Below are 22939 nucleotides of genomic sequence, written 5' to 3'. Positions count from 1 at the left end.
TACAGAAGACCATCTGTGAAACTAGTAGATCATGGCATGAGAGAATACTGCCACTTGGTGGCACACAAGAGACATGCATGCAGACGTAGAAGCAGAAATCTCATGGAAATCACTTTAAATTCAATGTATAAATACATAGTCATATTAATCAGCACAATCGTTTTTAACATTGGTATATTTGTAGCAATAGCCAAACATGCATTGAATGGATCAAAATGATTGCTTTTTCTTTTAGACCAAAAATCATTAGGATATTAAGTAAAGATGTTCCATGAAGATATTTTGTAAATTTCTACCATAAATATGAAACCTTAATTTCTAATTAGTAATATGCAGTGCTAAGAACTTCATTTGGACAACTTTAAAGGCGATTTTCTCAATATTTCGATTTTTTTGCACCCTCAGATTCCAGGTTTTCAAATAGTTGTATCTCAGCCAGATATTGTCCTATCCTGACACACCATACATCAATGGAAAGCTCATTTATCAGCTTTCAGATGATGTATAGATCTTAATTTCGAATTGTGACAAATGTCAACATTTTCATAAAATCACCATTTTGATTCATTAAGTGTAAATTATGACAAACTAAGTCATAACTATAAGGAAAAAATGACGACAAAATAAGCCGTAAGATAGTCATATTGACAAATGTCAACATTTTAATAAAATCCCATAATTTTGACCTATCATAAAAATGTAAAATTATGATAAAATTCATAACTATAGGATAAAAAGTCAATTATGGCACACTAAGTCATAACTTTTTAAAATGTCAACATTTTCATAAAATTCCAAAATTTTGAAAATAATGCCACAATAAGCAATAACTATAAGATAAAAATTAAAAATGATGGCAAAATAAGTCATGACTATATGATAAAGTCAAAATGATGACAAATGCCAAATTTTCATAAAATCCAATAATAAAGTGAAAATTGACACACTAAGTCATAACTATAAGATAAAGGTGAAAATAATGACAAAATAAGCCATAACTATAAGATAAAAAGTCCATTATGGCACACTAAGTCATAACTATAACATTTAAAATGACAAATTTCAACATTCTCATAAAATCACAACATTTTGTTTTATAAAAAGTGGAAATTGTGACAAACTAAGTCATAACTATAAGATAAAAAAAGTCAAAATTATGACAAACTATGTCATAACTATAGTTAAAAAGGCAATATTGTGACGAATCTCAACATTTCCATAAAATCCCATAATTTGGACTGTTATAATAATTAAAAATCATGACAAAATAAGTCATAACTATAGAATACATTTTCATAAAATCACAATTTTGATTAATAAAAATTCAAAATTATGATAAAAAAGTCAATTATGACACCAAGTCATAACTGTAAGATAAAAAGTTGAAATTATAACAAATGTCAGCATTTTCATAAAATCCCCAAATTTTGATTCATAAAAAGTGAATATAAATGACAAAATAAGCCATAACTATAAGATAACAATTTTAAATTATGACAAAATAAGTCACAATTATAGGATAAAAAGTCAGTTATGACACACTAAGTCATAACTATAAGATAAAAAGTAAAAATTGTGACAAATGTCAACATTTATGACATAAGTCACTAAGTCATAACTATAAGATAAAAAGTGAAAATAATGACAAAATAAGCCATAGCTATAGGATAAAGTGTCAAAATTGACAAATGTCAACATTTTCATAAAATCCCAAAATCTTGATTCATAAAGTGTAAATTATGAAAATAACGACAAAATAAGCCATATGACAAATGTCAACATTTTTATAAAATCCCAAAATTTAGATTCATAAAAAGTTAAAATTGACAAACTAAGTCATATAAGATAAAAAGTAAAAAATTGTGACAAATGTTAACATTTTCATAAAATCCCCAAATCTTAATTCATAAAAAGGAGTAAATTATGACAAACCAAGTAACAACTATAAGATAAAAATTCTAAATTATGACAAAATAAGTCATAACTATAGGATCAAAAGTCAATTATGACAGACCAAGTCACAACTATTAGATAAAGAGTCAAAATTATGGCAAATGTCAACATTTTCATAATATTCCAAATTTGATTCATAAAGTGTAAATTATCACTAAGTCATAACTATAAGATAAAAAGTGAAAATGACGACAAAATAAGTCATAACTATAGGATAAAGTGTCAAAATTGACAAATGTCAACGTTTTCATAAAATCCCAAAATCTTGATTCATAAAGTGTAAATTATGAAAATAACGACAAAATAAGCCATATGACAAATGTCAACATTTTTATAAAATCCCAAAATTTAGATTCATAAAAAGTTAAAATTGACAAACTAAGTCATATAAGATAAAAAGTAAAAAATTGTGACAAATGTCAACATTTTCATAAAATCCCAAAATCTTAATTCATAAAAAGGAGTAAATTATGACAAACTAAGTAATAACTATAAGATAAAAATTCTAAATTATGACAAAATAAGTCATAACTATAGGATCAAAAGTCAATTATGACAGACCAAGTCATAACTATTAGATAAAGAGTCAAAATTATGGCAAATGTCAACATTTTCATAATATTCCAAATTTGATTCATAAAGTGTAAATTATGACTAAGTCATAACTATAGGATAAAAAGTCAATTATGACACACTAAGATAAAAAGGAAAAATTGTGACAAACGTCAACTTTATTAAATACCATAATTTTGATTCATAAAACGTGAAAATTATGACAAGTCATAACTATAAGATAATGTGTCAAAATTATGACAAATGCCAACATTTTCATAAAATCCTATAATTTTGACTTACTACTTCATAAAAAGTAAAAAAAATTGACAAAACCAGTCATAAGGGTGAATTTTTTGAAATTGAGAGTTATACATCTGAAAGCTGCATAAATAAACCTTCCATTGATGTATGGTTTGTTATAATATTTTGCAGAAATACAACTGAAAACCTGCAATCTGAGGGTGCAAAAAAAAAAAAATAAATAAATAATAATAATAATAATAATAATATTCCAAATACTAAGAAAATTGTCTTTAAAGTCGTCCAAATGAAGTTCTTAGTAAAGCATATTACTAATCAAAAATTAAGTTGAGACATATTTATGGTAGGATATTTAAAAAATATCTTCATGGAACATAATCTTTACCTATACTAATGATTTTTTGGCATTTAAAAAAAAAATGATTATTTTGACCCCTGTATTTTTAGCTACTGCTACAAATATACCCGAGCTACTTAAGACTGGTTTGACATTTTCCATTATTACTGTTACATTATTATTGTTTTTACTGCATTTTGTATAATAATACAAAATCTGATATTGTGGACAAAATGTTCTTATTAGGTTTCATGAGATTCAACTTTGAAAATAATATCTCCGGTATAATTTCACAAAGCACTCATTGTAAACCAACAAACAGACAAAAAGAGTCTCTCCTGTGGGTTTTATGTACGTCTTTTAATTACACATTAAATAAGACTGATGAGATTAATGGGGAAAAACAGGATCGGGTTGCATTTATAAAACAGTGCAGATCTGAGAACAGCTTTCCTCCAGATTCCAGATGCGAAAGACGACCTCAGATCGGCACTTTCTCATAGACGTTTAACACGTGACCCTTAATTGCAATTAAGTGTCATTCAATTCATTAAACCGAAAAAAAGCACAATTTACAAAATAGTCATCTTTCTTATCACAACCGTACAAAGGCTGTTAAAACCAGGTCCATGTATACGTGAACCATTTTATCAACATTTGCAATTGGCACACAAACAGACAGAGAACATTTCAAAAAAATATCTAACGACTTTGCTACTCGCGTTACAGACGGCTAGTAAATGATTTTTAAAGGGAACAGAAATCACCCAAAACACTTTTGAAACTTTGCATAAGAGCGGACATCCTGATTGATCTGCATTAGTCAAACTGCGAAACAGAAACAAACTAGTACTGGTTAAGGACGCATGGTAAAACAGCTGACCGAAGGTTTTTAAAGCAACGTTCTGCTCGGAAATATTGGAAAATCTCCTAGAAATGACATCACAAGTATTGCCACACAAAATAAATCTTTATATCACTCTCTTTGGTTTGAGTGATGGCTGAAATTTGCCCTCCACAACTAAGCTAGTCTTTTTACCTTAGTATACTAGATCAGGACTGCCTTTTAGTTTATGCGTTCAGCTTTTAGAACCAGAATGTCTCGATGGTTGATGGCAGCATAAACAAACAAGGCATTTGTCTTTTTTTTTTTTTTTTTTACATATATGTGCATCACAATAACTAGTGGTACAGTAGGTTATATTCACAAATCAATTTAGCCAAAAAAAAAAAAAAAACATTTCAGACTAAGGCGCTGTTTGGCTGGGCACAAGAGGGTAAATATTCATACGTAATAAAAATCCTCCTTTGAGTGCAGAAGTGAGGCTTTCGCTAGTGTAGATCCTTATGAAAAGAGATTTGAAACATTAGACACTCTCTGGAATACTTGATTCTGATTGGTCAACTCCAGCTTTATATTTGAGTCAAAATCTGCTAAGGAACAAATTAAGATTTAAAATGAGACAACAGCTGTGTTTCCATTACTCTTCAAATTGCGCAAATTGAAAACGTCAATCTCGCAAAAATATATAGCGCAAAAAAAAAATAAAGTTATGCTTACATGAGGTGGTTTTTTAGGCAATTCGAAATAGTAAAGTTTCGCAAAAGTGCAAAGGAAACCGTTTAACATTTACAGCTCACTTGGTGTAGGTAAAAGTCATGATCATTCTTTCAAGTCATCAATTTATTTATTTTCTTCAAATTAAAAATAATGGCTGCTGTGGGGGCTGCGATATACATAAACCTACTAAAGCTTTCACCAGTTTCAACTTAACTTAAGTTGATTTAACTTAAAATCTTAAGTTAAATCAGCTTAAAACTACAAGTTGGTTTAACTTAATTTTAAGGCAGTAGCTACCTTAAGTTTAAGTTAAATCAGCTTAAAACTAAAAGTTATTAACTTATTACAATAAAATGAGTTGATATAACTTGAGTTTAAATGACTTACGTTGATTTAACTTAAAATCTTAAGGCAGCAGCTACCTTAAGTCATTTAAACTCAAGTTATATCAACTAATTTTTATTGTAATAAGTTCAAATAACTTGTAGTTTTAAGCTGATTTAATTAAAAACTTAAGGTAGCTGCTAAACTTAAGTTAAATCAGCTTAAAACTACAAGTCATTTGAACTTATTACAATAAAAATTAGTTGATATAACTTGAGTTTAAATGACTTAAGTTGATTTAACTTAAATTAAGTTTAGCAGCTGCCTTAAGATTTTAAGTTAAATCAACTTAAGCCATTTAAACACAAGTTATGTCAACTCATTTTTATTGTAATAAGTTAAAATGACTTGTAGTTTTAAGCTGATTTAACTTAAAAACTTAAGGTAGCTGCTAAACTTAAGTTAAATCAGCTTAAAACTACAAGTCATTTGAACTTATTACAATAAAAATGAGTTGATATAACTTGTTTAAATGACTTAAGTTGATTTAACTTAAATTAAGTTTAGCAGCTGCCTTAAGATTTTAAGTTGAAACTGATGAAAACTTTTTATAGTGTACCAACATCGGTCGTCATGACATAGCGAGAGTGAAAAAAGTTTTAGTTGCATAAACATTGGTTCATGAAAACGCTGTCATTTTATAATCGTTTATTTTTTATTCTACATTTATAAACGCAAGTTCTGCGCAAATATGTAATGGAAACGCAGCTGAAAGTAACTTTCTGCATCAAAATCTGGAAAAGAACAACTTGATTTCAAAGTCAATGAATTTGCGACAGTCGAATGTAACATTTCGTCTGTTAAAAATAACACGCACAATGCTCCGTTTTTACAAGCCTCCAGAGGTTCAGGGGAGACACTGCAGGCAAAAACGCTGTTTTTTTTTTTTTCATGCACCTGTCAAATTTGAGATTTTGGGCTTTTTGCTTTCTCATTAGGTGTTCTTTCAGACTAGTGGAAGGAAAACACCCAGACAGACACCGTTAAGAGTTTCTTTTATAGCACTTTATCTATTTGTGTCAATAGATTTCAATTACAACCCATATTTTTAAAGGCAGTTTTCTCAAAATGAGTTTTTTGTCCTACACTGAGCCATAAATCGCCACTTTAGTAGTACTTACACGCATCAAACTTGACTTTTATTCTTGTCTACTGTATATCCTGGAAGGTTTTAACAGAGGGATTTGTTCATATAGAATTAGCTTGATTTGATGCAACATTTTACTCCCCACAAAATGTTAAAAAATACATTGTTTTCTGTTTGTTCAGTTTTTTTCTGAATTATGGAGTAACAAACATACTCCTCTCTGTAAAAACATTTGACTCTAATATGTCAAAAAAAAAAACAAGAATTTTAAAACTGACTTCATCCAGTGTTGATTTTTGTACTAGAAATGCATGCAAATTAGTGCATATTTCATTAAATAATGGCTCATTTGCATATTTAAGCCTAAAAATTGTAGAAAACTTGTAATACAAAAAATGTCTGCGATTATCAATGTAATCAAGCATCTGGGTAAGTAAGGCGATAACTGGCAGTTATTTTTTTACCCTATTTACCAGCAGTGCCTCGCCTTAAAACATCCGGGCAGTGTGAAATTTAACTTCATCGCTTTCCGAGGAGAAAATGCCACCCGAGTGCTTCAACATGCAGTCTATCAAAACTGTAGCATACCTAATACTAAGACACGCAAGAATAAATTTGTCCTGTACTTGCTGAAATTGAAAGTGACTTAAAAGGAGTCAAATTTTGAAATGATTTTACCATTTAAAATAACTGCTTTCTATTTGAATTTATTTTAAAATTTAATTTATTCCTGTGATTTCAAAGCTGAATTTTTAGCATCATTACTCCAGTGTCACATGATCCTTCAGAAATCATTCTAATATGCTGGTTTGCTGTTCAAGAAACATTATCAATGTTTAAAACTTTTTTTTTTTTTTAGGATTGATAAACAAAGCATTTATCTGAAATAAAATCTTTTGTAACATTACCATTCAAAATTTTGGTATTTTATGGGGGGGGGGGGGGGGGAGAAATGATAGAAATCAATATTTTTATTCAGCAGGGATGCTTTAAATTGATCAAAAGTGATGTTAAAGACATTTACGATGTTACAAAAGATTTCAATTTCCGATAAATGCTGTTCTTCTGAACTTTATTAATCAAAGCCTTCAATGTAATGGTTTTTTTTTTTTTGAGCAGCAAATCAAAATATTATTTGTGAAGGATCATGTGACTGGAGGAACAATGCTAAAAATTCAGCTTTGAAATCACAGGAATAAATCACAATTTAAAACCTATTCAAATAGAAAACAGTTATTTTAAATACTAAAAATATTTTAGAATTTTAGCTGTACTTTGGATCAAATAAAACATTTCAATAAAAAAAAAAAAAAATCTTACTGTTCAAAAACTTTTGACTGAAAGTGTAGATCACTATTATCTCACTTAAGTTTGACAAAATGTTAATTTGATTAATTATGCTGTTACCTCTTAGCAGATTTGGACTTGTATATAAACCCCCATGAGTTTAACCAAAAATAAACAACGGCCAATCCTTTCTAAACAACAGTGGCTATTATACAATATTTGACGCATTACCGTTCCCTGGAAGTTTAACAAACAGAACACAGCATGCAAACAGGGAAATAAAGTGAACGTGGTTAAGATTTCACCATATATACACATTACCATGGCTTTCGAGAGAGGGCGACTACAATGGAAGTTCACATGCAGGTTGTTTTTGGAAGTCTGGGACGTCCAAAGGCAGGGTCATACACAGTGATAATGTATCAAAACACCCGCTGAAAGTGTTGGTCCTAAAAAAAGCAATTCCTCAAAGTTTCAGTTCCTGTAAAATCAAGTGACTCACATGCAAATTTCATGGCTAAACAATAGCTCTCTCATACATGTTTCCAAGTCCACACCTTTCTTTACTACTCTAGACAAACCAACTGCAAAAATAAAACCAGTTCTGACAGCCCACTCGATAAAATAAGCCATAAAGGTGTCAAGGGACCAACACTTTGGGGCAACTGGCACCGAACGAGAAGTAAAGCTTATTTCTTTTAAGAAAGCAAGTAGAATAAGGATCCATTCTGTATTTCTGAAGAGGCTAATAATTTAGTGTAATGTACAAAAATGCAGTTGCGGAACTTGTTTTTTGTTTGTTTTGAGTCTATAATGACAGGAAAGGCTTGTTCACATTAATACACATTTTGTTTTGGATTTCTTCTTTTTCTTCTTGCCCTCCTTGCTCATCTTCTCCTTGTGTTTCCGGATTTCTCGGACTAAAGTATAAAACGCGTCGTCCACGCCCTTTAAAATAAAAGGAAACCAAATTTCAGACGATTAAAGCATTAAACACTATAAATAGAAATTAACAAGGACTTTTCAGAGACCTATGCCCAACTTTTGCCGCCATATTCCAAACATAAGCCACTTAACGTTAAAACTGGTCTCAGATAAGTGTTAAAAAGACCATGTTCACCAAACCAGAACCCTAATGGTGAAAATTTAAAGGATAGTTCACCCAGAAACAGAAATCTGTCATTAATTGCTCACTCTTATGTCGTTTCAAACCTGTAAGACCTTCGTTCATCTTCAAAACACAAATTAATTTTCGATTAAATCTAAGAGCTTTCAGAGCCTGCATAGACGGCAATGCAACTGACACGATCAAGGCCTAGAAAGATAGTAAGGACAAAAATTAGGGATAAAATAGTCCATGTGCCATCAGTGGTTCAACTGTAATGTTATGAAGCTATGAGGATACTTTTTGTGCACCAAGAAAACTAAAACAACAGCATTATTCGACAATTTCTTCTCTCCCGTATCAGTCTTTGATGTGTGTTCTGCAGCTTGTTTTCAAGCAGAGGAATGCACATGTATGAACTTATTTTTGTTTTCTTTGCACACAAAAACCATTCTCATAGCTTCATAAAATTAAGGTTGAACCACTGATGTCACATGGAGCATTTTATCAATGTCCTTACTACCTTTCTGTGGCTTCAATGTGTCAGTTGCGTTGCTGTCTAGGGAGTGTCAGAAAGCGCTTGGATTTCATCCAACATATCTTTGTGCGTTTCAAAAATCTTACGGGTTTGTAATGACAAGAGGGTGAGTAACTAATGACAGAATTTTCATTTTTGGGTGCACTATTCTTTAAAATGAAAAGGTAAGTGTGAATCTCACAAAGAAACGTTCATACTCAATCCCAAAATTGAACAAAATTGACCATATTTTGCAAGTTTGTAGAAACATTTCTGTTTCCTTTACTTTTTTGCATCGTGACATTTTCATGGCAGTAGAGCACTTTTAAACGCTTGAATCCTGTATGGGAAATTATATTTTCAAATTATAGCATTACTTAAAATCTGTTAGTTAAGCATGTAAAAAATAAATCTTGTCTGGAAAAATATTTTTTAAATTACATTTAGCATTTGCTAAATTCATCACAACAAACACTACCAATAAACAAAAGCACAATTTCTGTTTGGAAAGTCATGTTGCGTTACAATTGGCATTAAATAAATTAACAAATACTACATACCACTACAGTTGAGGTCATAGGTTTACATACTCCTTACAGAATCTGCAAAATGTTAATTATTTTACCAAAATAATAGAGATCATTCAAAATGCATGTCATTTTTAATTTAGTACTGACCGGAATAAGATATTTCACATAGAAAATAGTTGAATTTATAAAGTGACCTTGTTCAAAAGTTTACATACACTTTATTCTTGATACTGTGTTGTTACCTGAATGATTTTTGTCTGGTGATAGTGGTTCATGAGTCTCTTGTTTGTCCTGAACAGTTAAACTGCCTGCTGTTCTTCAGGAAAAACCCTTCAGGTCCTACAAATTCTTTGGTTTTTCAGCATTTGTGTATTTTAACCCTTTACAACAATGACTGTATGATCCTGAGATCCATCTTTTCACACTGAGGACAACTGAGGGACTCATATGCAACTATTACAGAAGGTTCAAACGCTCACTGATGCTTCAGAAGGAAAAACCACGCATTAAGAGCCGGGGGTGAAAACTTTTGAACTGAATGAAAATTTGCATTTTTCTTATTTTTCCTAAACATCATATGTGACCCGACCTGCTGAAATGAGTCAGAAGTTGCAACGTTCCATTTTGAGATATGGCCAATAATGTAATTTCAAAGAACAGACATTCAAAAATAATCTTGTAGTCCAGATAATTGAGTAAATGTATTTAAATGACTAGTAAATTTGACTTATAGACAAGAAAGCAACAAAATTTGTGAAAAAGGTCAGAACTCCTGTTATGAAGGGGATTTTTGAGGTGCACTCTTGTCATAAATTAATCTATGAAACTCTTGTCAAATTATTTTCCTACATAATTTGTAACACAAAAAAAAAAAGCCTCCAACGATATATAGTTTGTCATGATTAGATTAGGATTTATTTGTAAAATGGTGAAGTAAACTTGGGCATCCCACAGAGTGGACGGTGATGTTGATAGGCTAGTGTTTCTAGCTAAGAATTTTTAAATCGCTTTACTCTGACACCTTTGTATGTTTATTTTTTAATGTTTAATGGTGAGTTTTTTTGTTTACATTATAACATTATTTCATTACATTTATTTAAATTTAAAATGTTCAGGGGTAAATCTTTAAAATAAAGTTCTCCAGAATCGTGATCTTTATTCTGCGCAAGAAAAAAAAAAAATCGTGATTCTCATTTTATTCAGAATCGTGCAGCTCTAATATCCCCTATCAATTTTGAAATTTTCAGGTCACATATTTTCATATATCATATTCTATTCAGTACTGCCCTTCAGAAGCTACAGAAGATACTTATGTTTCCCAGAAGACAAAATAAGTTAGATTTACCCTGATAGTCAAATTCAAAAAGATTTTACCCCCTTGCTCTTAAAGCATAGTTTTTCCGTCAGGAGCATCAGTGAGTGTTTGAACCTTCTGTAATAGTTGCATATGAGTCCCTCAGTTGTCCTCAGTGTGAAAAGATGGATCTCAAAATCATACAGTCATTGTTGGAAAGGGTTCAAATACACAAAAATGCTGGAAAACCAAAAGAATTTTTTTCTGAAGAACAGCAGTCAGTTCTGGACAAACAAGGTACTCGAGAACAACTACACAAAGTATTAAGAAACAGGCGTATGTAAACTTTTGAACGGTCATTTTTCAAATTCAACTATTATTTCTCTTGTGGACTATATGTAAACATGCTCTATGCGAAATATATTATTCAAGTCAGGAAAAAAAATAAATAAAAAAAAAATAATTGGATTTTGTATGATCCCTCTTACCGTTCCTAAAAATAGGCTTCTTTTTATGAAACAATTTTGGGATGAAATATGACCTGGATATTTCCTTGACAGATTTCGAGATCCACCCGAGAACAGGCGTAAAGTATAGTACGGCAGATGTCGTACCCCACAGCTGGGCTGCAGACGGGCAGCGCTTCAAACTTACCCCTCTCACATCAAAACACATTTTTTAAGCTTGATGCATTGCGTCGTCTTTTCTTCTTTACTGAGTTTCCTCAGCCGGTATTGCCTGATCTCCCGTACCAGAGTATAAAAGGCATCTTCCACTCTCTGCAGTGCAAAACACAACTCCCTTCAGTGTTAAGGAACGCACAGCGGTCATTACTGAGATGGGTAAACAGTCTGAATTGGATTTCGGGAACCAAGTGGCACTATAAAGTTTTCCACAAAGTGCTGGCACAATTAATATTAAATGTTTTCTTTTGATTATTTCTGGGAATTTGGAACGAATTTGGCACAATTTAGTTTTTCCACATGGTCATTCGAAGTCATGTCATTTTTTTGGAGCATCGAAAAGACTTTCTCAATGAGTTGTCCCTCTAAACACCACTAAATAAATAAAAAAAAAACAAATATAGATATATAGATTTAGAGAATTAGAAAGTGAATCTGCTATTAGAGCAATACACACAGAACCATTTCAGCCTGCAGCCAGAGAGGGAATTGTGGGTATTGAAGACAACCCTACGGTGTCAGCGGGTAGCATGTGAGGCTTGAAACAGAGAGAAAAGAAATTAATTCAGGAGCTTTTATTATACCCCAGCACCGCAAGGAGTTGTGATTTGAGCACTGCAGAGGGAGGTAGAGTGTCTGCCTTGATATTCAACACGACAGATAGAGCACTTCAATATCCCCAATTGATTTATAGTGATTAGACCCTTGATCAGTCAAATCAATCCAAATTGCATTCCTTGCTATTAAGAGATTAATGAAATCAAACACAGACGAATTACAATGAATGCACAAGAGAGACCAGGCACAAACCCAGAGGCAGATCAGTTGTGTTGTGTGATATGACCTGATTGATTATTCATAAAGCCCGTCACAACGAACTCATGCATAAACCCAGTGTAAAGCAACAGGACGCGATGAGCAGCTTTCCTACAATTCAGCACATTTTAACTGCCTTCAGCTGGTGTGTGAATGTTACAAAAACATGTCTAGGTCTAACTGATCTCACAATTCAATGTTTTTAATGTTTCTTTAGGATTCTCTTCTCATCAAGCCTGCATTTATTTGATCCAAAGTGCAAGAAATGCGGTAATATTGTGAAATAGTTGTACCATTTAAAATAACAGCTTTCTATTTGAATGCATTTTAAAATATAATTGTGAATGTGATCAAGGCTCAGTTTTCAGGATCATTACTCCAGTCACATAATACTTCAAAAAATAAATTTAAAACAGTTGAAACAGTTTTTTTTTTTTTTCAGGATTCTTTGACGAAAAGAAAGATCCAAAGACCCGCATTTATCTGAAATAAAAAGCTTCTGTGACATTATACACTATACCATTCAAAAGCTTGGAGTTAGTATAATTTGTCTTTTTTTGGGAAAGATATTATAGAAATTAATACATTGCTTTAGCAAGGATGCTTTAAATTGATTAAAAGTGATAAAGACATTTAGAATATTACAAAAGACTTCTATTTCAGATAAATGCTGTTCTTCTGAATATTCTTTTCAAAGAAACCTTAAAAAAAAAAAAAAAAAAAAAAAAAAAGATGTACTCTGCTTTCAACAAATATTTAAAATAAACATTTTTGGGGCATCAAACCAGAATATTAGAATGATTTCTGAAGGATCACGTGACTGGAGAAATGATGCGAAAAATTCAGCTTTGAAATCACAGAAATAAATTACATTTTAAAATATATTCAAATAGAAAGCAATTATTTTAAATGGTAAAAATACTTCAGAATTTGACTGTTTTTGCTGTACTCTGGATCAAATAAACACAGGCTTGGTGAAGAGACTACTTTAAAAAAAAAACACTGTTCAAAAACTTTTGACTGGTAGTGTACTTGAAGTTATTACTTCTTACAACATTATAAAGAGTCAACAAAAAATACTGATCATTAAAATGCTACATTTTGAATATGCATACATTTAAAGAGTTCAAAATACTTCATATATAATAAATAATGTACCAATAATATATTTAAATGTACCAATAATTTGTCCAAACTCTCATTTATGCATAACTATACAGAATACAGATTGCTGTTATCCATGACACATGTTTTTTGCATTTTGCACTATATAGAGTGGCAAGTTACACCCCTTACAGCAATTTAAAAAAAAAAAACATATTTATTAAGAATAGTTTCTACTTTCTTTCCTTTCATTTTGGGGTGAAATGTGACCCAGACATGTTCTTGATATGCTTAAAAAAATAAAAAATAAACTTGAATGGTTGTGTATATATAACCTGGTTATAGTCAACTTTTAATACAGATTTTAAAACCATGATTAATCCCATAATTCATCATCATGACATTAAAGACAACATGAAATGGTCTTCACAACACATTTAGGTTTCAATAACGATGCATTTCTGAGCAAAATAATTTTGTAAGTTTATGCATCAGAATTTAATTGAATCCCATGTTATACTGGGATATTATAGACTTACATTAATGGTGGCCATAGTTGAATCAGCATAAGTTGTTTTAGAAGTGGATAGAAGTTAATGTGTGACCCTACACCACAAAACCAATCATAAGGGTCAATTTAAAGATTTATATCAAAGCTGAATACTAACTACAAACATCTAAAAATATCTTTGAATACCTAGAAAACATTTACAAAAGACATTAAACATTTAACTCAAATTATCCAAAACAAACGTCTAAAATACCTACAAAACAAGCTTTCCATTGATGCATGGTTTGTTAGGATATGACAATACCCTTAAATTAAAAATCACCTTTAAAGTTGTCCAAATGAAGTTCTTAGCAATGCATATTACTAATAAAAAATTAAGTTTTGATATTTATGGTAGGGAATTTACAAAGCATCTTCATGGAACATGATCTTTACTTAATATCCGAATGATTTTTGACCCATACAATGTATTGTTGGCTATTGCTACAAATATAGCTGTGCTACTTAAGTTTTGTGGTCCAGGGTCACATATTATGTTTATCTTTTATAATGACAAACAGTCAACAAGGATATTAATTAAAAAAAACAGGCGATTTTGATTTCATGCTGTCTTTAAACCAGTTAAAATCAAGTCTTTCAATGTGAAAACTTTGATTTTCATTGATTTGTCAAACATATTTGTATTCAGTACACAACCTCCTGTGTTTTCCATACCTGTCTCGTCTTTGCTGAGGTCTCTATAAATGGGATGCCATAGCTACGTGCTAAATCCTGAGCCTGCTTGGTGTCCACACTGCGGGATGGAAGATCACACTTATTCCCCACCAGGACCATGGGGACGTCCTCGGAGTCCTTTACTCGTTTTATCTGCTCTCTGCCAAAGCACACAGAACATTGCGTGTCTAAAATTAATTTGACTCTGTGAGGTGATTTAACCCTTTACAGACCTGATTCTGCACACCATTGGGTTGATACAGTATCTAACCCTCACCTGTAGTGGTGAATGTCCTCAAAGGACTTGGTGTTATTGATGGCAAAGACACAGAGGAAGCCCTCTCCTGTCCTCATGTACTGATCCCTCATGGCGCTGTACTCCTCCTGACCTGCAGTGTCCAAGATGTCCAGTAGACACGTCTCTCCGTCAATCACCACCTGCTTCCTGTAGGAGTCCTGCACAAGTGATATGATATTTTGAGCATGTTGAGCAGTATAACAATCTATACTGGTTCTATCAATTTATGACAAGCGTATAATATCCCAAATATTATATTAAAATCTGAATTTTGTAAAATGATTGCGTTTAAGTTTAAAAGTGCTCATTTAGGTGTAGATTAAGTCTAACAAAGTGGGTGTACAATATGAAATTAAAATTAGAAAGATTATTTTTAAGCATTTTCAATGCATGCTCTTTGGAATGTGTGCTGAGGAATTAAGAATCAAAACTACAATCTGCAAACATCTATAAATATCTTTGAATACCTACAAAACATTTACAAATTAACATTAAAACAAATAACTACAAAAATCTACAAAACATCTAAAAACATCTGAAAAGCTAAAACATCTAACATATAAAATAATCTAAAAAAAAAATCTACAAAAACAAGCATTAAAAAAATAAAGCTGCAAACAAACATCTAAAAGCATCTACAAAACAAACATCTGCGGAACAATTATAAAACATCTAAACTACAAAACCTAAAAATATCTTCAAAACAAACATTAAAAATAAAATGCAAACAAACATCTAAAACATTTTCAAAAGAAATATTAAAAAAAAATTACAAAACAAACTAACAACTACAACACATCTAAACAACAAAACAAAAACATATACAGAACAAAATTCTAAGAACTACAAAACACTTAACTACAAAAACTGCAAACATCTACAAAACAAATTTCTAACAACTACAGTACAAAACATCTAAAACATACGGGGAAAAAACTACAAACATCTAAAAACCTTCTACCAAACATACAAACATCAACTACAAAAACTGCAAACAAACATCTAAAAACCTTCTACCAAACATCTAAACATACAAACATCAAACAAACAAACTACAAAAACATCTAAAAACATCTACAAAACAAATTTCTAAAAACAACTACAGTACAAAACATCTAAAACATACAAAAAAAAACTACAAAAACTGCAAACATCTAAAAACCTTCTACCAAACATCTAAACATCAAACAAACAAACATCTAAAAACATCTAAAAACCTTCTACCAAACATCTAAACATCCACAAACATCTAAAAACCTTCTACCAAACATCTAAACATACAAACATCAAACAAACAAACTACAAAAACATCTAAAAACATCTACAAAACAAATTTCTAAAAACAACTACAGTACAAAACATCTAAAACATACAAAAAAAAACTACAAAAACTGCAAACATCTAAAAACCTTCTACCAAACATCTAAACATCAAACAAACAAACATCTAAAAACATCTAAAAACCTTCTACCAAACATCTAAACATCCACAAACATCTAAAAACCTTCTACCAAACATCTAAACATCAAACAAACAAACAAACATCTAAAAACCTTCTACCAAACATCTAAACATCAAACAAACAAACAAACAAACAAACATCTAAAAACCTTCTACCAAACATCTAAACATCAAACAAACAAACAAACAAACAAACAAACAAACAAACATCTAAAAACCTTCTACCAAACATCTAAACATCAAACAAACAAACAAACAAACAAACAAACATCTAAAAACCTTCTACCAAACATCTAAACATACACAAACAAACATCTAAAAACCTTCTACCAAACATCTAACAAACAAACAAACAAACAAACAAACAAACAAACAAACATCTAAACATACACAAACAAACAAACAAACAAACAAACAAACATCTAAACATACACAAACAAACATCTAAAAACCTTCTACCAAACATCTAACAAACAAACAAACAAACAAACAAACATCTAAACATACACAAACAAACATCTAAAAACCTTCTACCAAACATCTAAACATACACAAACAAACAAACAAACATCTAAAAACCTTCTACCAAACATCCACAAACATCAAACAAACATCTAAAAACCTTCTACCAAACATCCACAAACATCAAACAAACATCTAAAAACCTTCTACCAAACATCTAAACATACAAACATCAAACAAACAAACTACAAAAACTGCAAACAAACATCTAAAAACACGTAGAAACCTTTGAAGCTCCCCTGAGCGCAAACACAAATATGCTGATGGGGTCAGACGCACATGGTGCTCCTAAATATTTTTCACAGTCACACGTAGTAATTTTTAGTCGCAAATGCGAGTTAGAAAAAGACGTTTTCTTTTTAGCTTCATAATTTGATGTTGCCGCCATGTTGCCGTCTCTTCGCTGTACTGGTTGTTACCAGGTTACAGAAGAAAAAAGACAGTGCTCACAACATCCAATCAGATAAGAGGAACCGAAAAGCAATACGGTGTTCACAACATCACAGAGAAGGTAGCATTTAAAGGCTTAAAAACACAAGCTGTTTCTCGATTCTAAGGCTGTATTTGCACGAATTTGACAAACAGCCGCAGGCAAATTAAACTTTACTGACAAGTCAGCACTGGCCCGATCGGGCCAGTGACGATCCTGTCTACTGTCCCGAGCGTCTCGCACGCTGGCCCCGGGCCGTCGGGCAGTCCTTATTGTCGAGCCCTGAAGAGCCACAATGGCCTTCAATCAGGAATCCACCTTTTAAACCAGAATAACCGGATCGCACTGTTGAAGCTTTAACAGCACATTTTTTGCATATTCACATGCGGGAAAGTTTCACAAATGTGTGTGGCAGTAAAAAGTGAGTGCTCTGACAGCGCTAGAGACAGAGGTCCACATGCCTCACCTCTATGGTTGGGTCATATTCATCCACAAAGTGGTTCTGGATCAGTTGGATGGTGAGAGCGCTCTTGCCCACGCCTCCAGCCCCCACGACCACAAGCTTATATTCTGTCATTCTTCACCTGCAACAGAAAAAAAAAACAGTGAAAATCAATGAGCAGTTAAAGACTTTTTCTGCACTAGCTTTAATGTGCTTACCAGGCTTAAAGTAATTGTTAATTAACTTGCGCTATTATCCAAAGCGACTTACAGTTCGCCAATTACAGGTTCAGTTGGCTGGAGTAACCTAGGGTTAGACTAACTATCTTGCTCAAGGGCACAGCAATGATGGTTTAATAATAAAGCCTTTTACGGTTTGAACTTACTACCTTTCAGCTACCAGCCCAAATGTTTAACCACTACACCACAGTACCCTACAATTAGACAAGACTGTAAAGGTTTGTCTCACACTGACATTTAAAATGCCAGGCCTACTGACCCAAAAACAGCATTTAAACACTACTTTTAAAACACCATACACTCTCATTATTCATATATAACTATAAAAAAAAACATTTATAACTATCACCAATCTGTTATATATATATATAATAAAAATTATTATTATTATTATTTTTTGAACAGTAAGACTTTTAATGTTTTCTTGAAGTCTTTTCTGCTCAACAAGTCTGCATTTAATTGATCCAAAGTACAGCAAATACAGTAAAATTGTATCTTTTTTTACCATTTAAAATAACTTTTCTATTTGACTAGATTTTAAATTTTTTTTGTTTTTTGTTATCAAAGCTAAATTTTCAGCATCATTACTCCAGTCTTCGGTGTCACATGATCCTTCAGAAATCATTCTAATATGCTTAATTATTATCATTATTATCAATATTTAAAACAGTTGAAAGATCAGCATCCACTATTTCATTCAAAAGTATTTTTTGGATAATAAATTATAGAAATTAAGACTTTTTTTTATTTAGCAAGGATGCTTTAAATTGATAAGTGATGATAAAGACATTTATAATGTTAGAAAAGATTTCTATTTCAAATAAATGCTGTTCTTATGAACTTTCTATTCATTAAAAAAAACTGAAAAAAAAAATCAATAATACTAACAAATGCTTTTTTTTAACAGCAAATCAGAATATTAGAATGATTTCTGAATGATCATGTGACTAGAGTAATGATGCTAAAAATTCAGCTTTGAAATCAGGAATAAATTACATTTTAAAATATATTCAAATGGAAAACAGTAATTTAAATAGTGAAATTATTATTACACATTTTTCTGTTTTTGCTGTACTTTGGATCGAATAAATACAGGTTTGCTGAGCAGAAGAGACTTAAAAAAAAACATTAAAAATCTTACTGTTCAAAAGTACTGGAAGTGTATAAACAATCAATATGGAACAGAATCAAAGGAATACCACAATGTGTGACTATTTGAAACTATATAGTTATAAATAATAGTATATATAACGTTTTGTTGACACCGTAAGTTACAAACCTATATAATAACTCACCTTTAATGTTACCTTATGTTATGCTGTAACAGATTTTCTTTAATCATTGTTACTATAGCCAAAAAAATCCAGTTAAATAAACTGATTCAATGTGTAACAGATTAAATACCATAATTTGACACATAATTAAGTTACATATTATCTTACATGCTGTTACTCCATTATTTCACCTTGTTTAATCATTACTTGTAACTTTTCATTACTATAACTCAACAAAACAGATTAATCTAGAGTAAACAATCAAATCAACAGGTGATACACGAGCAAAAGTAACATTTTAACCATTTTAAGTTAGACATTTATAGTCTAGTTCCGTGGAAGTAAAGTAAATTCTCTTTATAATAATTTAAAATCGATTAACTTAACTGGCAACCTAAACCATAATACTACGACTTGACATATTTTGAAGTTTGCAGCTATGTTTTTGCTGACTAAGACCCTTAAAGTATTTTACACAGCTTTTCAAGGTTAAATGACTACCGTATGATACAATACTAACATGCGAATAAGATTTTACCTCAAGTTTAAATAAGTTAATCGTTAATAAGTAAAGTTAAGCGCCATTGTATCATATGGCAGGGCCCGAATTCCACTTGGTCGTACAATGACAATAATGCACTGAAAATAAAACAGACACATACAAAGCTGACTTTTAAACAATAATTAGCTTTATCCTGTCACAATTGTTCGTGACTGTAAATAGACATGTTGAACTAGCTTTACTATCATTTTTACCTGGGTTTGCTGTAAGTTCCGCGTCTGAAAAGCCTCTAATGACTCAAGCGTTTATCATGACCTTGCCATAATGTTATTATCCATTTAAACAGCGTGTATAAAGCCGCATATATCCGCTGGGGAGCCGGTTAAAGTGTTTAAGGGGGTTTTCAACCCGAAAACCGACAATTTCATACGAAATGGAGATGAATTCAGCTCTTTCTAGGCTACATGGCCTGCGCTCGGAGGCTGTGCTTTACATAAATATGGGCGGACACACTGTTGCGTCCTGCTAAATGATCACTTACCCCAAAAAAATCAACAATTTTCAGCTGTTTGCGATTATTTTCAGTAGGTGGAGGAGGTTAAAAGGATGAGTAATACACAGTCGAGCAGCCTCTTCCGAGCATCAGCATGCATCTTGCATTATAATAGACGAAACATCTGAAGACACAAATAATCCCGATCGCTGTCCTTTCAATGAGATGTGCAGGGCGGAGGGCTTGATCAATAACTGACCGATAATCAACACTGCTAATTCCGGGCTAGATATGGTTATACGACGGATAACAAACGCACTTGCGTTTACAGTGTAATAGCACACGAGAATGTGCTAAGACATATTCGATACTGGGCAAAGACCGGCTTTTGACAAGCGCTAAGGGCAGTATTGGTATAGACTGGCTTCGTGCTTATATAGGCCCTAAATATAACCGGAACGTGTACGTGCGTACGTCATCGCGTATGTGGATTCTCATTGGATGTTTCACCTGTCAATCAGAATTAGGGGTTTTGCATACGGTGCGCAGGGAGCCAATCGTCTGCGGTTATCGACAGAATAATACAAATTAGTTACTCGACCTAGATGTTTATTGTTTGACTTTTTTTTAGAGCTGTCAAACAATTAATCATGATTAATCAGATCCAGAGTAAAAGTTGGTGTTTATATAATAAATGTGTGAGTACTGAGTATAGTATATTAATAATGTATATATAAATACAAACACGTACGTGTGTGTGTGTGTGTGTGTGTGTGTGTGTGTGTGTGTGTGTGTGTGTGTGTGTGTGTGTGTGTGTGTGTGTATATATATTATATATACACGTACATGTATATAATTAAATATAAATATATATAGACAACTATTATTATAATATATACATGTATATATATATTTATATGTCTATATATATTTATATTTATATTTAATTATATATACATATAAACTCTTTATAGTTACATATAACATTTTGCATCAAATATATATACATGCAAGTGTGTGTATTTTTATATACATAATAAATTTACACAAGTACTCACACATATATTATGTAAACACAATCGTTTGACAGCCCTACTTTTTTTCTTTTAAACGTAACGTAAATATATTTAACAGAAATACATATACTACCGTTCAAAAGTTTGGGGTCGGTAAGACTTGTAGTCTTTAAAGAAGTCTCTTATGCTCATCAAGGCTGCATTTATTTGATTAAAAATACTGGAAAAAAACAGTAATATTGCAAAATGTTTTTACAATATAAAATAATGTTTTTTATTTTAAAATAGAATTTATTCCTGTGATGAAAAGCTGAATTTTTATCAGCTATTACTCCAGTCTTCAGTGTCACACGATCCTTCAGAAATCATTCTAATATGCTGATTTATTATTAGAATGGTCAATGTTGGATAATATCAACAGTTGTGCTGCCAAATATTTTTTGGAACCTGTTATTTTTTTTTTTTTTTTCATGATTCTTTCATGAATAACAAGTTTAAAAAGTACAGTGTTTATTCAAAATATAAATATAACAATGTAAATTATTTATTATTAACTTTTAATAATTTTTTTATTATTAACTTAATACATCCTTGGTGAATAAAAGTATTAATTTCTTAAAAAAAAAAAGAAAAAAGAAACAAAATGTACTGACCCCAAACTTTTGAACGGTAGTGTACTTGTCCAACAAAACACAAACATGTTTTTGATTTTTGTGTGTGTGTGTTTATAGTTTTTGAGGAGATGTTACAATAACACATTTATCAGAATAATTGAAATGGTCGTTTATATAGTAGAGAAAATAAAATAGGCTAACAAACTTTGACTAACAGGCAAAGAAAATTCACTGAAACATTATGAACAAATAGACATTACAATCTGGGGTGGATTGATTTTGTAACACGTAGCTAGATTTCCAGAAATATTTGGCTTTGAAAAAGACTGAAGGATTACATAAATGCTTGAAATTCACTCTACACTAACCTTGCGGTAATTTTAATTTTTAGTTCACTTTTAATTATTATTTATATATTTTTATTATAATGGAAGTAATTACAAAATATTTTGGGTTGAAAAAACCGGGTTGATAGATTTATAAATTTAGTACAGTCTATTATTTAATATTAAACATATGGTATGCATGAACATATATTAAATAATTATATTTTTTATAGAACTATAGAATAAATCATTTATATTTTGATTTTACAGCATGCGATAAAAATCAAAAACGCTAAAGACACAAGGGGTCAGTATTTCCATGATTTTGTAACGCAAGTTTTATTTAAATAATGACGTCAAACTGTTTTTGTGTATTCAAATGTTTTGTCTTTAGATTTTTTTATTTTTTATTTAATGGTTATTTAAATTAGCCTACTTTGTTGTAAATTATTATTCAAACAGCTTATGAAACTCGTTGAGATCGTGTAACAATGTAAAAGAGGTACAGAGAGGAACGCTTTCAGTTAGAAATCGATTGCTCTTGTGATTTCTGTAAAGGTGAAAGGAAACTAATTTTCATCTATTTTTTTTTTTTTTTCATTTTACAAAAATATTTGGATTAC

At 31.3% G+C, this 22939-nt stretch overlaps 1 protein-coding gene across 2 annotated transcripts; it reads right to left on the bottom strand.

Annotated features, from left to right (window-relative positions):
* Window positions 1-5223: 5223 nt before the first annotated feature.
* Window positions 5224-20324, bottom strand: kras (v-Ki-ras2 Kirsten rat sarcoma viral oncogene homolog). 2 transcript variants are annotated; one of them, XM_073831404.1, is made up of 6 exons: window positions 20122-20324; window positions 17877-17994; window positions 14977-15155; window positions 14700-14859; window positions 11526-11650; window positions 5224-8373 (listed from the first exon to the last, which is right to left on the bottom strand). In XM_073831404.1, the coding sequence occupies exons 2-5, from the start codon at window positions 17985-17987 to the stop codon at window positions 11531-11533; spliced, it is 570 nt and encodes a 189-aa protein (XP_073687505.1). In that variant the 5' UTR covers window positions 17988-17994; window positions 20122-20324; the 3' UTR covers window positions 5224-8373; window positions 11526-11530. The 2 variants fall into 2 exon arrangements, with proteins under 2 accessions (XP_073687505.1, XP_073687506.1); XM_073831405.1 differs by lacking the exons at window positions 11526-11650; window positions 20122-20324 and having other exon boundaries at window positions 7063-8373; window positions 17877-18007.
* Window positions 20325-22939: the final 2615 nt, after the last annotated feature.

The sequence above is a fragment of the Garra rufa genome, chromosome 25 (assembly GCF_049309525.1).
Source record: "Garra rufa chromosome 25, GarRuf1.0, whole genome shotgun sequence".
Taxonomy (NCBI): Eukaryota; Metazoa; Chordata; class Actinopteri; order Cypriniformes; family Cyprinidae; genus Garra; species Garra rufa.
This window is presented reverse-complemented; position numbering and strand designations above follow the sequence as displayed.

Bases quoted from the DNA above. Each gene is read 5' to 3' on its own strand.
- kras (XM_073831404.1), bottom strand. From the start codon at position 17,987: ATGACAGAATATAAGCTTGTGGTCGTGGGGGCTGGAGGCGTGGGCAAG. The intron at 14,860-14,976 runs GTGAGGGTTAGA...GTGCTTTGGCAG, and splicing joins GAGGACATTCACCACTACAG to AGAGCAGATAAAACGAGTAA. The intron at 11,651-14,699 runs GTATGGAAAACA...TTTGCACTGCAG, and splicing joins CCTCAGCAAAGACGAGACAG to AGAGTGGAAGATGCCTTTTA.